The 12,180-nt window shown below is 32.0% G+C and overlaps 2 protein-coding genes across 2 annotated transcripts in view; one reads left to right on the top strand and one right to left on the bottom strand.

Moving 5' to 3' along the window:
• The first annotated feature begins 735 nt into the window (after positions 1-735).
• On the top strand, positions 736-4,974 carry LOC121506632 (ribonuclease kappa-A-like). The gene is made up of 4 exons (XM_041782451.1): positions 736-952; positions 1,630-1,712; positions 2,187-2,313; positions 4,658-4,974. The coding sequence occupies exons 1-4, from the start codon at positions 878-880 to the stop codon at positions 4,673-4,675; spliced, it is 303 nt and encodes a 100-aa protein (XP_041638385.1). The 5' UTR covers positions 736-877; the 3' UTR covers positions 4,676-4,974.
• A 4,746-nt stretch (positions 4,975-9,720) lies between these two features.
• The window catches only part of alox12 (arachidonate 12-lipoxygenase), a 43,230-nt gene continuing 40,770 nt past the window's right edge, over positions 9,721-12,180 (bottom strand). Inside the window, exons 13-14 of the mRNA XM_041782447.1 lie at positions 10,418-10,588; positions 9,721-10,048 (exon numbers count right to left, since the gene is read on the bottom strand). Of these exons, the coding sequence (XP_041638381.1) occupies positions 9,869-10,048; positions 10,418-10,588 (351 nt within the window). The 3' untranslated portion in view covers positions 9,721-9,868. The remainder of the gene's footprint in view (positions 10,049-10,417; positions 10,589-12,180) is intronic.

The following is a 12,180-nucleotide window of genomic DNA, read 5'->3' as shown; positions in this document are numbered from 1 at the left end:
TCCATGATTAGTGGTTCATTAGTTTAATCACTATTAATGGAGACCCAGAACGATGAAGGTCCATGATTAGTGGTTCATTAGTTTAATCACTATTAATGGTGAACTCAGAACGATGAAGGTCCATGATTAGTGGTTCATTAGTTTAATCACTATTAATGGTGAACTCAGAACGATGAAGGTCCATGATTAGTGGTTCATTAGTTTAATCACTATTAATGGAGACCCAGAACGATGAAGGTCCATGATTAGTGGTTCATTAGTTTAATCACTATTAATGGTGAACTCAGAACGATGAAGGTCCATGATTAGTGGTTCATTAGTTTAATCACTATTAATTCTGCACACTTTTTTACAAAAAAAAACATCTCTTGCAATAAGCAGATGAAATCCGTTCTCATATGTTGTTGTTACCTGTTCTTTTTTTATAATCTAATCTTATCTTAATTCTATTTATCGTGTCTTATTTTTAATGTTGAATTTTCTTTTCTTTTATCATTTTATATCATTATCCCTTTTTGTATTTAATTTGCATCGACTGAATCATTGTTTGTTTCAGTATTTGTTATTTTATCTTGTTTTGATTTGTTTATTTCTTTTCTATTTTGGTTTAGTCTATCAGATTTTATTTATTTATTTATTCTGAGGTAAAGTCACAGGCTCCACACCGCTAGGTGGCGGTAAATCTCCACATTGCGTTTACTGATCGTTGGTAAAGAAGACGCGTTGACTAACGGTCAGCTGACTGAGCAGCAGACAGACACGTGACCAGTAGAGAGTCAGAGGGTTTCAGTGAACTCTGGTTGAAACTTTGGTAAACTGAATTAAATCTAATCAAAGTTAATTAGAGTTAATTCTAGATAAAGTAGATCGTGTTAAAATGCGCGGAGTGATCTGTGGACCGAAGCAGGCAGCCTGTGGGATAGTGATCAGTCTGTGGGGAGTCATCATGTTGGTAAGATCATTCTAAAACCGATTTAATTTTTATTAAACTTTATTTAAACACGGGAGAGAACCGGATTTAGAACAGTTTAAAGAGGTTTAAATGATGAATACAGTTTGATCAACAAAGTTTAAAGTCAGACACTTCCGTCAGTTTAGTTTAAATCAGAGACAAACTGAAGAATATCTGAGAAATCATCAAATGTTTGATTTCAGACTAAGGAGTCAGAGCAACAGAGCATTAGACAGCGTTAATAACGTTTATTTTAGCCCATAGGCTCCATCATTCTGCTGTCAGATGGACTTATTTTAGCCTCTAAAACTCTAAACTCCGTGTTTTCTTTGTGGTAGGTCACTTTTCCACTTTAATACATTTATTTTCAGCTTAAATAAACATTAAAATATCCTGTTTCTCTCTGTATTAGTCTTCTCTTATTGAAATATAATTATTAGTTTTTAATCCTGTTTTTAGTGTTTAAATATCCTGTTTCTCTCTCAGTATTAGTCTTCTCTTATTGAAATATAATTATTAGTTTTTAATCCTGTTTTTAGTGTTTAAATATCCTGTTTCTCTCTGTATTAGTCTTCTCTTATTGAAATATAATTATTAGTTTTTAATCCTGTTTTTAGTGTTTAAATATCCTGTTTCTCTCTCAGTATTAGTCTAACGTTGTCCCTGGTCTTCCTTAGTCCATGTTGGGGATTTTCTTCATCACTCACTCAGCCGTTCTGATTGAAGATGTTCCGGTAACGGAGGATGACCTGCACCAGGAGTAAGAAACTATTCTATCTCTGAACCTCTGTAAGAGTTTACAATCGTTTTTTTATCATTGAGGGTTGAAGTGAATTAATTATTCCCTTTACACTCAAACATGTTGTCCTTTTATAACTAATGTTGGTGAAGTCTGCTGCCATAAACCTGACTGTAGAGTTTTATAATAAATATACATGTACACACCATTTTTATTTCATCAGTGATGAAAATACTCAAACAGGTTAGTTAATTAGATTGTCTTTGTAAAAGTAGTCAACATTTGACAACCTCAGATGGTGAAGTCTGATCCTGGAGTCCCTCAGGGACCCATACTTGGTCCTTTATTGTTCAGTTTTTGGTACTGAAAAGTTCCCTGATTATTTCTACAGCTCTCTCTCCTGTGGTCTGAACTCAGACTGTACATTTGTTTATTTACAGCTTTGGTCCTTCTACAACAATCCATTCATGTTTTTATCTTTGTGTCCATCTCCAGTGGCAACCCTCCTCAGAGGGTATACCAGCTCTACGACAAGGTCGGCTATAACTGCATCATTGCCGCCGCCATCTACGTCTTCATCGGAGCGTTTTCCTGTTGTCAGATGAGACTCAACAAACAGAAGGCCAGTTCACTTTACACACTTGATCCAGATTACTCTAGATTACTGTAAACTGGTTTAGTGTAGCAGACAGTCAGTTCACTTTACACACCTGATCCAGTTTACACTGGTTTACTGTAAACTGGTTAAGTGTAGCAGACAGTCAGTTCACTTTACACACCTGATCCAGTTTACACTGGTTTAGTGTAGAAGGTCAGTTCACTTTACACATTTGATCCAGTTTACACCAGATTACTGTAAACTGGTTGAGTGTAGCAGAAGATCAGTTCATTTCACACACCTGATCCAGTTTACACTAGATTTCCATAAACTGGTTTACTGTAGCAGAAGGTCAGTTCACTTCACACACCTGATCCAGTTTACACTAGATTACTGTAAAACTGATTCACTGTAGCAGAAGGTCAGTTCACTTTACACACCTGATCCAGTTTACACCATATAACTGTAAACTGGTTTACTGTCGCAGAAGGTTAGTGATCCAGTATACACTAGATTACTGTAAACTGGTTTAGTGGGGTAGAAGGCCAGTTTACTTTACACACCTGATCCAGTTTACACTAGATTTCCATAAACTGGTTTACTTTAGCAGAAGGTCAGTTCACTTCACACACCTGATCCAGTTTACACTAGATTACTGTAAACTGGTTTCATGTAGCAGATGGCCAGTTCACTTCACACACCTGATCCAGTTTACACTAGATTACTGTAAACTGGTTTCGTGTAGCAGAAGGTCAGTTCACTTCACACACCTGATCCAGTTTACACTAGATTACTGTAAACTGGTTTCGTGTAGCAGAAGGTCAGTTCACTTCACACACCTGATCCAGTTTACACTAGATTACTGTAAACTGGTTTCGTGTAGCAGATGGCCAGTTCACTTCACACACCTGATCCAGTTTACACTAGATTACTGTAAACTGATTCACTGTAGCAGAAGGTCAGTTCACTTTACACACCTGATCCAGTTTACACCATATAACTGTAAACTGGTTTACTGTCGCAGAAGGTTAGTGATCCAGTATACACTAGATTACTGTAAACTGGTTTAGTGGGGGAGAAGGCCAGTTTACTTTACACACCTGATCCAGTTTTTAGTTCTTCTACATTTCTAATATTTAGTTCTTTACATTTAAAATACTTAGTTTAATTTTTAAAAAATGTAGTTCTTCTACATTTAAAATATTTGTTTTTTTACATTTGAAATATTTAGTTTACATTTTAAATATGTAATCCTTCTATATTTTAAATGTTTCATTTTAAACATCTCAGATATATAGCTTATCTTTAAGATATTTATTTCACATTTTTTATTTTTTTTTTTCATTTTACATTTTCAATATTTAGTTTACATAAAAATATTTAGTTCCACACATTTAATGTACTTAATTCTACATTTCAGATAATAGTTCTCTACATTTAAAATATTTAGTTTACATTTAAAATATTTAGTTCCACGTATTTAAAGTATATAATTCTACATTTCAGATATTTAGTTCTCTACATTTAAAATGTTTAGTTTACATTTAAAATATTTGTTTCCTCTAAATTTTAAATTTTTGTTCTTTACTTTTAAAATATTTAGTTTACATTTTTTTATATTTAGTCCTATATGGAAAATATTTAGTTTTATACAATTAAAATATTTAGTTTACATTAAAAATATTTAGTTCTTCTACATTTTAAATATTTAGTTCTTAGTCAATTGAATATAATGTAAGATTAGATAAAATATTCCAAATTTACAGCAGCAAGAGTGGAGTAAACTGAAAATGAATAAATGGACATAAACAGAATAAAAATACATTTTTTAATCTAAAATAATCTATATTTTACTGTTATTGAAAAACATTAATCTATAAAGTATAAACAGAATTTAATCAACAGTCCATGTGGTTTACACTGAAAATATCATTAAATTCTCTGCTTGTGATCACATCATGTCTTATAAATTTAAATATTCTTAGACCATTTCACCAAAATAAAAACCTTCTTGATAAATGCTGTTATTTCCAGAATAAATAAAAGAGTAAATAAATAAACAGTAAAGATGTTGTAGCATTTTCATTCATGAATCTCAGTTAACTTTCTCTTATCACACTCTCATTATTTATTTATTAATAATACAAATAAATTCCCTGTCCTTTTCCATCACTGACAGTCTTTAACCGTTTTCCTCCATGGACAGCAGAGTTTTTCTTTGGTTATTTTATTTAGAAAATCTCTAATCAATCGTTCTGATTTATAGACATTTTTATCTTTTGACAGGTTTTTAAATATTTATAGAAACGGTGCTTGGAGTGAGATTGACAGTGATAACAGTTTCCTCTTCTTCTCCTGGTGTGTGCAGGACTACATGGTGCATTAGCGCCCTCTGCTGGACGGGACAAGGATCTGTGTGGCCTGATCACAGGGATTGATGGCTGACTGAGTTTGATCAGATGTGAAGAATGACTGAATTATGATTCTGATGTGAGTTAATTTAAGATAAAGTCAGAGTACTGTACCCACCAGTGTCTTTTTGATCATTAATTTATTGTGAAGTGCCTCAGAGTAGCTGGATTGTCCTGCTCTCTCAGATTATCACTGTCTTCCTGCTGTATGTGTCTGTGATTTTTTTGTTTCATGGTCAGAATTTCATGTGATTAAAGTGAGTTATTGATCAGAGTTTTTATTTCCTCTTTCCTGCTGTCACTGAGAGGACAAGTTTATATTCCTGAAATAAAAACATGATGGAGGGCTGATATTAAATCTGATAACAATAATAACGTCTACTAGAGGGCTAAGGTTTTTTTTTTTTTTTTTTTTTTTTTTTTTAATAAACTACATCAAACTTTTCACATGCTCTCTAAAATGAGAGCATGTTCGTCTGGAAGCCCTGCTATGACATTTTCTCTACATTATTTTCATTTAAAATTTGTCATAATTACATGATCTTTTTGGCATCTAAATTCTTTGTCCTTATTTCTTGATGCAGAGGCTGATTTTTATTAAGTTCATCATTTTAAGTAATGAAAAGGAAACCCAGAATTTCACAGTTTCACAGAAAAATTTAGTAAAATAAAATAGATGGATGTACGGTGGCCCTTGGGGGTCATATGTCCTTTTAGCAACAACTTATTATATTTATTCTTTGTATTTTGTTTCTGCTTTTTTGATGTGCATGTGTGAGCAGCAGTTTAACACAGGAACCACCGTGGATCTCTACGTACCTAGAACAGCCAGCGGGTCAGAGTTATCCCTCATTAAAATGCCTTAATTTTCATATATAGCACTGATCAAGACTGTCAGTTAACCACTGACACTGAACAGCTGATTAACTACAGAAAGCAAACTAGATCAGTGGTTCCCAACCTTTTTTCTTAGCCCACTAGGAATAAACTTGTTTACAGCTGGGTTTTACACTTGACATAAACTGGTTTACAGCTGGTTTTTACACGAGAAGTGAACTGGTTTACAACTGGTTTTTACACCAAAAGTAAACTGGTTTACAGACAGTTTTTACACTTGAGATAAACTGGTTTACAGCCGGTTTTTACTCTAGAAGTAAACTGGTTTACAGCCGGTTTTTACACTAGAAGTAAACTGGTTTACAGCTGGTTTTTACACTAGAAGTAAACTGGTTTACAGCTGGTTTTTACACTTGAGAAAAACTGGTTTACAGCTGGTTTTTACTCTAGAAGTAAACTGGTTTACAGCCTTTTTTTTACACTAGTAATAAACTTGTTAACAGCCTGTTTTTACACTTGAGATAAACTGGTTTACAGCCGGTTTTTACACTGGAAATAAACTGGTTTACAGCTGGTTTTTACACAAGAAATAAACTTGTTAACAGCCTGTTTTTACACTTGAGATAAACTGGTTTACAGCCGGTTTTTACACTGGAAATAAACTGGTTCACAGCTGGTTTTTACACTAGAAGTAAACTTGTTTACAGCCACTTTTTTTACACAAGAATTAAACTTGTTTACAGCCTGTTTTTACACTAGTGATAAACTGGTTTACATCTGGTTTTTACTCTAGAAGTAAACTGGTTTACAGCTGGTTTTTACACTAGAAGTAAAGTGGTCTACAGCTGGTTTTTACACTAGAAGTAAACTGGTTTACAGCCTGTTTTTACAGTAGAAGTAAACTGGTTTACAGCCAGTTTTACATGAGTAGTAAACTGGTTTACAGCCTGTTTTTACAGTAGAAGTAAACTGGTTTACAGCTGGTTTTTACACTAGAAGTAAACTTGTTTACAGCCTGTTTTTACACTAGAAGTAAACTTGTTTACAGCCTGTTTTTACACTAGAAGTAAACATGCTTACAGCCTGTTTTTACACTAGAAGTAAACATGTTTACAGCCTGTTTTTACACTAGAAGTAAACATGTTTACAGCCTGTTTTTACACTAGAAGTAAACATGTTTACAGCCTGTTTTTACACTAGAAGTAAACTGGTTTACAGCCTGTTTTTACACTAGAATTAAACTGGTCTACAGCTGGTTTTTACACTAGAAGTAAACTGGTTTACAGCCTGTTTTTACAGTAGAAGTAAACTGGTTTACAGCCTGTTTTTACATGAGTAGTAAACTGGTTTACAGCCAGTTTTACATGAGTAGTAAACTGGTTTACAGCCTGTTTTTCCACTAGAAGTAAACATGTTTACAGCCTGTTTTTACACTAGAAGTAAACTTGTTTACAGCCTGTTTTTCTATTAGAAGTAAACTGGTTTACAGCCTGTTTTTCCACTAGAAGTTAACTTGTTTACAGCCTGTTTTTACACTAGAAGTAAACATGTTTACAGCCTGTTTTTACACTAGAAGTAAACTGGTTTACAGCCTGTTTTTACACTAGAAGTAAACATGTTTACAGCCTGTTTTTACACTAGAAGTAAACTTGTTTACAGCCTGTTTTTACACTAGAAGTAAACTGGTTTACAGCCTGTTTTTACACTAGAAGTAAACATGTTTACAGCCTGTTTTTACACTAGAAGTAAACTGGTTTACAGCCTGTTTTTCCACTAGAAGTAAACATGTTTACAGCCTGTTTTTACACTAGAAATAAACTTGTTTACAGCCTGTTTTTCTATTAGAAGTAAACTGGTTTACAGCCTGTTTTTCCACTAGAAGTTAACTTGTTTACAGCCTGTTTTTACACTAGAAGTAAACATGTTTACAGCCTGTTTTTACACTAGAAGTAAACATGTTTACAGCCTGTTTTTACACTAGAAGTAAACTTGTTTACAGCCTGTTTTTACACTAGAAGTAAACTGGTTTACAGCCTGTTTTTACACTAGAAGTAAACATGTTTACAGCCTGTTTTTACACTAGAAGTAAACTTGTTTACAGCCTGTTTTTACACTAGAAGTAAACTGGTTTACAGCCTGTTTTTATGCTAGAAGTAAACATGTTTACAGCCTGTTTTTACACTAGAAGTAAACATGTTTACAGCCTGTTTTTACTCTAGAAGTAAACTGGTTTACAGCCGGGTTTTTTTTGCTCTAGAAGTAAACTGGTTTACAGCCTGTTTTTACACTTGAGATAAACTGGTTTACAGCCTGTTTTTACACTAGAAATAAACTGGTTTACAGCCAGTTTTACACAAGAAGTAAACTTGTTTACAGCCTGTTTTTACACTTGAGATAAACTGGTTTACAGCTGGTTTTTACTCTAGAAGTAAACTTGTTTACAGCCTGTTTTTACAGTAGAAGTAAACTGGTTTACAGCCTGTTTTTCCATTAGAAGTAAACTGGTTTACAGCCTGTTTTCCACTAGAAGTAAACTTGTTTACAGCCTGTTTTTACACTAGAAGTAAACTGGTTTACAGCCTGTTTTTACACTAGGAGTAAACTTGTTTACAGCCTGTTTTTTTACTCTAGAAGTAAACTGGTTTACAGCCGTTTTTTTTTTTACTCTAGAAGTAAACTTGTGTACAGCTGTTTTTTTTACTCTAGAAGTAAACTTGTTTACAGCCGTTTTTTTTTACTCTAGAAGTAAACTTGTTTACAGCCGTTTTCTTACTCTAGAAGTAAACTTGTTTACAGCCGTTTCGTTACTCTAGAAGTAAACTTGTTTACAGCCGTTTTCTTAGTCTAGAAGTAAACTTGTGTACAGCTGTTTTTTTTTACTCTAGAAGTAAACTTGTGTACAGCCGTTTTCTTAGTCTAGAAGTAAACTTGTGTACAGCTGTTTTTTTTTACTCTAGAAGTAAACTTGTTTACAGCCGTTTTCTTACTCTAGAAGTAAACTTGTTTACAGCCGTTTTCTTAGTCTAGAAGTAAACTTGTTTACAGCCGTTTTCTTACTCTAGAAGTAAACTTGTTTACAGCCGTTTTCTTACTCTAGAAGTAAACTTGTTTACAGCCGTTTTCTTACTCTAGAAGTAAACTTGTTTACAGCCGTTTTCTTAGTCTAGAAGTAAACTTGTTTACAGCCGTTTTCTTAGTCTAGAAGTAAACTTGTTTACAGCCGTTTTCTTAGTCTAGAAGTAAACTTGTGTACAGCCGTTTTCTTAGTCTAGAAGTAAACTTGTGTACAGCTGTTTTTTTTTACTCTAGAAGTAAACTTGTTTACAGCCGTTTTCTTACTCTAGAAGTAAACTTGTTTACAGCCGTTTTCTTAGTCTAGAAGTAAACTTGTTTACAGCCGTTTTCTTACTCTAGAAGTAAACTTGTTTACAGCCGTTTTCTTACTCTAGAAGTAAACTTGTTTACAGCCGTTTTCTTAGTCTAGAAGTAAACTTGTTTACAGCCGTTTTCTTACTCCAGAAGTAAACTTGTTTACAGCCGTTTTCTTAGTTTAGAAATAAACTTGTGTACAGCCGTTTCTTTTTTTTACTCTTGAAGTAAACTGGTTTATAGCCTGGTTCAGAAACCAAACATGTCTCAGTAGCTAGTGTCTTCTTGTGCTCTCACTGTACGGGGGTGATTTTTTTTTTTACCACAGTGATTTCAATTATATTTAGGACTTTAGGAGGAAAATCAGAAAGACACTTTAATTTTTGTAGCAGGTTTTGAAAGGTCTTTAAAACGGGAGAACATTTTTAAATGTTTAAACTTCTTCAGTTTTGGTAATTCTTTATAAACTGGGTAAGTATATCCTGAGACGCAACATGATAAATAATGTTGATCTACCTGAAAGCTTTTGTTTATGGAGGGGAATGAGACAGGACTGCCTGAAAATGGCTGCATTTTCCACCACATTCTCTGATCATATTTACAGCAGAGGGTTCAATTCCAGCATAGTCCATGGATTGCCCATCCTTTGGGAGCATTTTATTGAGAAGGGCATATTTAATAAATGATTGGAGTGGGAATATCTTCATATGAAAGCTGCTGTGATTTATCTGTTGTTGTAGTCTTTTCAAATTTCAGTTAAAATTTTCAGAGCAGAAAATCTGAAATCATTGAATCTAATTAATTAAAAAAAACAGCACACAAAATCAAACCAGGCAAGAAAACATTGATTTATTTTAAAGCTCTGAATGGTTGCAACAGTAAAGATTTCTCTGAGTGTAAATGCACTTTTATAAATAAAGTTTCATGATGAAAAATCAGACACCAGTGTGATATTAGCGTGGTTAGATGGTGATGCTGTTTTCGATGCGGCTCGGCAGCAAGAACAGGTACTGAAGCTCCTCCCCCTCATTCTCACTCCTGATTTGCTCCTCGATCTCCTTCAGCTCCGCCCTAAACCTGTCAATCACCTGCTGAGCTGGCCCCTCTGTGAAGTGTTCCTCTGTGTACTGACCCAGAGGGATCTGTGGAAAATAAAATATGAACATTTAAATCAAATATTAGAGCTTTCATTTACTGACCCAGAGGGATCTGAGAGAAAATAAAATATGAACATTTAAATCAAATATTGAGCTTTCATTTACTGACCCAGAGGGATCTGTGGAAAATAAAATATGAACATTTAAATCAAATATTAGAGCTTTCATTTACTGACCCAGAGGGATCTGAGAGAAAATAAAATATGAACATTTAAATCAAATATTAAAGGGACCTTCAAAAAAACATGACAAAATAAGAACAGATTAGAATACACAGAATTTTCTTTTTTTTTGTACATGAGGTGTGATGATTAAAAATATGTTTGGTTAGGCAGCAGCGTCTGAATAACTCACGGCGTCTGGCTGAGCTCGTCCCAGGTGCCATGTGATCGCCATCTGGACACACGACTGACTCACGTCAGGGAGGGTGTCCATGATCATCTCCATGTTAACAGCATCCTTGTCTGTGGGTGGGGGGTGTCTCATGGTACAGGGCGTGTTCGGGACCCAGGCACACCAGTCGAACTTTAGACACCAAGAGAGAAACAAGGATGATGGAGATGAGTACAACTAGACAAAACCTGTCCTAATATTTAAATCTGTTATTATCATGAACTAAATCTGTTATAATCACAAAATAAATCTGTTTTAACCTCAGTGGGTCTGGGCTGTCTTAATATTTAAATCTGTTATTATCATAAATTAAATCTGTTATAGTCTTAAATTTAATCTGTTATAATCATTACTTTAATCTGTTATAATCATAAATGTAATCTGTTATAATCATAAATCTGTTTTAATCATAAATTTAATCTGTTATGATCATAAATTTAATCTGTTACAATCATAAATTTAATCTGTTATAATCATAAATTTAATCTGTTATAATCCTAACTTTAATCTGTTATTATCATAAATTTAATCTTATAATCATAAATTAAATCTGTTATAATCATAACTTTAATCTGTTGTAATCATAACTTTAATCTGTTATAATCCTAATTTTAATCTGTTATAATCATAAATTAAATCTTTTATAATCCTAACTTTAATCTGTTATAATAATAACTTTAATCTGTTATAATTATACTTTATTCTGTTATAATCATAAATTAAATCTGTTATAATCATAGATTTAATCTGTTATAATAATAACTTTAATGTGTTATAATCTTAAATTTAATCTGTTATAATCTTAAATTTAATCTGTTATAATCATAAATTTAATCTGTTACAATCATAAATTTAATCTGTTATAATCTTAAATTTAATCTGTTATAATCATAAATTTAATCTGTTGTAATCTTAAATTTAATCTGTTATAATCATAACTTTAATCTGTTATAATTATAACTTTAATCTGTTATAATCATAAATTAAATCTGTTATAATCATAAACATAATCTGTTATACTCATAACTTTAATCTGTTACAATCATAAATTTAATCTGTTATAATCCTTACTTTAATTTGTTATAATCTAAATTTAATATGTTATGATCATAAATTTAATCTCTTATAATCATAAATTAAATCTGTTATAATCCTAACTTTAATCTGTTATAATCATAAATTTAATCTGTTATAGACATAATTTTAATCTGTTATAATCATAACTTTAATCTGTTATAATCTTAAATTTAATCTGTTATAATCATAACTTTAATCTGTTATAATCATAAATTAAATCTGTTATAATCATAAATTTAATCTGTTATAATCATAAATTAAAGCTGTTATAATCATAAATTTAATCTGTTATAATCTTAAATTTAATCTGTTATAAACATAAATTAAATCTGTTATAATCATAACTTTAATCAGTTATAATCTTAAATTTAATCTTTTAATATCATAAATTTAATCTGTTATAATCTTAAATTTAATCTGTTATAATCATAACTTTAATCTGTTTTAATCATAAATTAAATCTGTTATAATCTTAAATTTAATATGTTATAATCATAACTTTAATCTGTTATAATCATAACTTTAATCTGTTATAATCTTAAATTTAATCTGTTATAATCATAAATTTAATCTGTCACAATCATAAATTAAATCTGTTATAATCATAACTTTAATCTGTTATAACCTTAAATTTATTCTGTTACAAT

This window comes from Cheilinus undulatus, unplaced genomic scaffold, assembly GCF_018320785.1.
Source record: "Cheilinus undulatus unplaced genomic scaffold, ASM1832078v1 Contig16, whole genome shotgun sequence".
Lineage (NCBI taxonomy): Eukaryota > Metazoa > Chordata > Actinopteri > Labriformes > Labridae > Cheilinus > Cheilinus undulatus.
The sequence above is the reverse complement of the archived record's forward strand: the minus strand, read 5'-3'. Positions and strand labels throughout refer to the sequence as shown.

What these genes read in the sequence shown, in the direction of transcription:
- LOC121506632 (XM_041782451.1), top strand. Translation starts at nt 878, where the DNA reads ATGCGCGGAGTGATCTGTGGACCGAAGCAGGCAGCCTGTGGGATAGTG. An exon ending in TGTGGGGAGTCATCATGTTG is followed by an intron (nt 953 to 1,629) that starts GTAAGATCATTC and finishes GGTCTTCCTTAG; the next exon opens with TCCATGTTGGGGATTTTCTT. An exon ending in GAGGATGACCTGCACCAGGA is followed by an intron (nt 1,713 to 2,186) that starts GTAAGAAACTAT and finishes GTCCATCTCCAG; the next exon opens with TGGCAACCCTCCTCAGAGGG.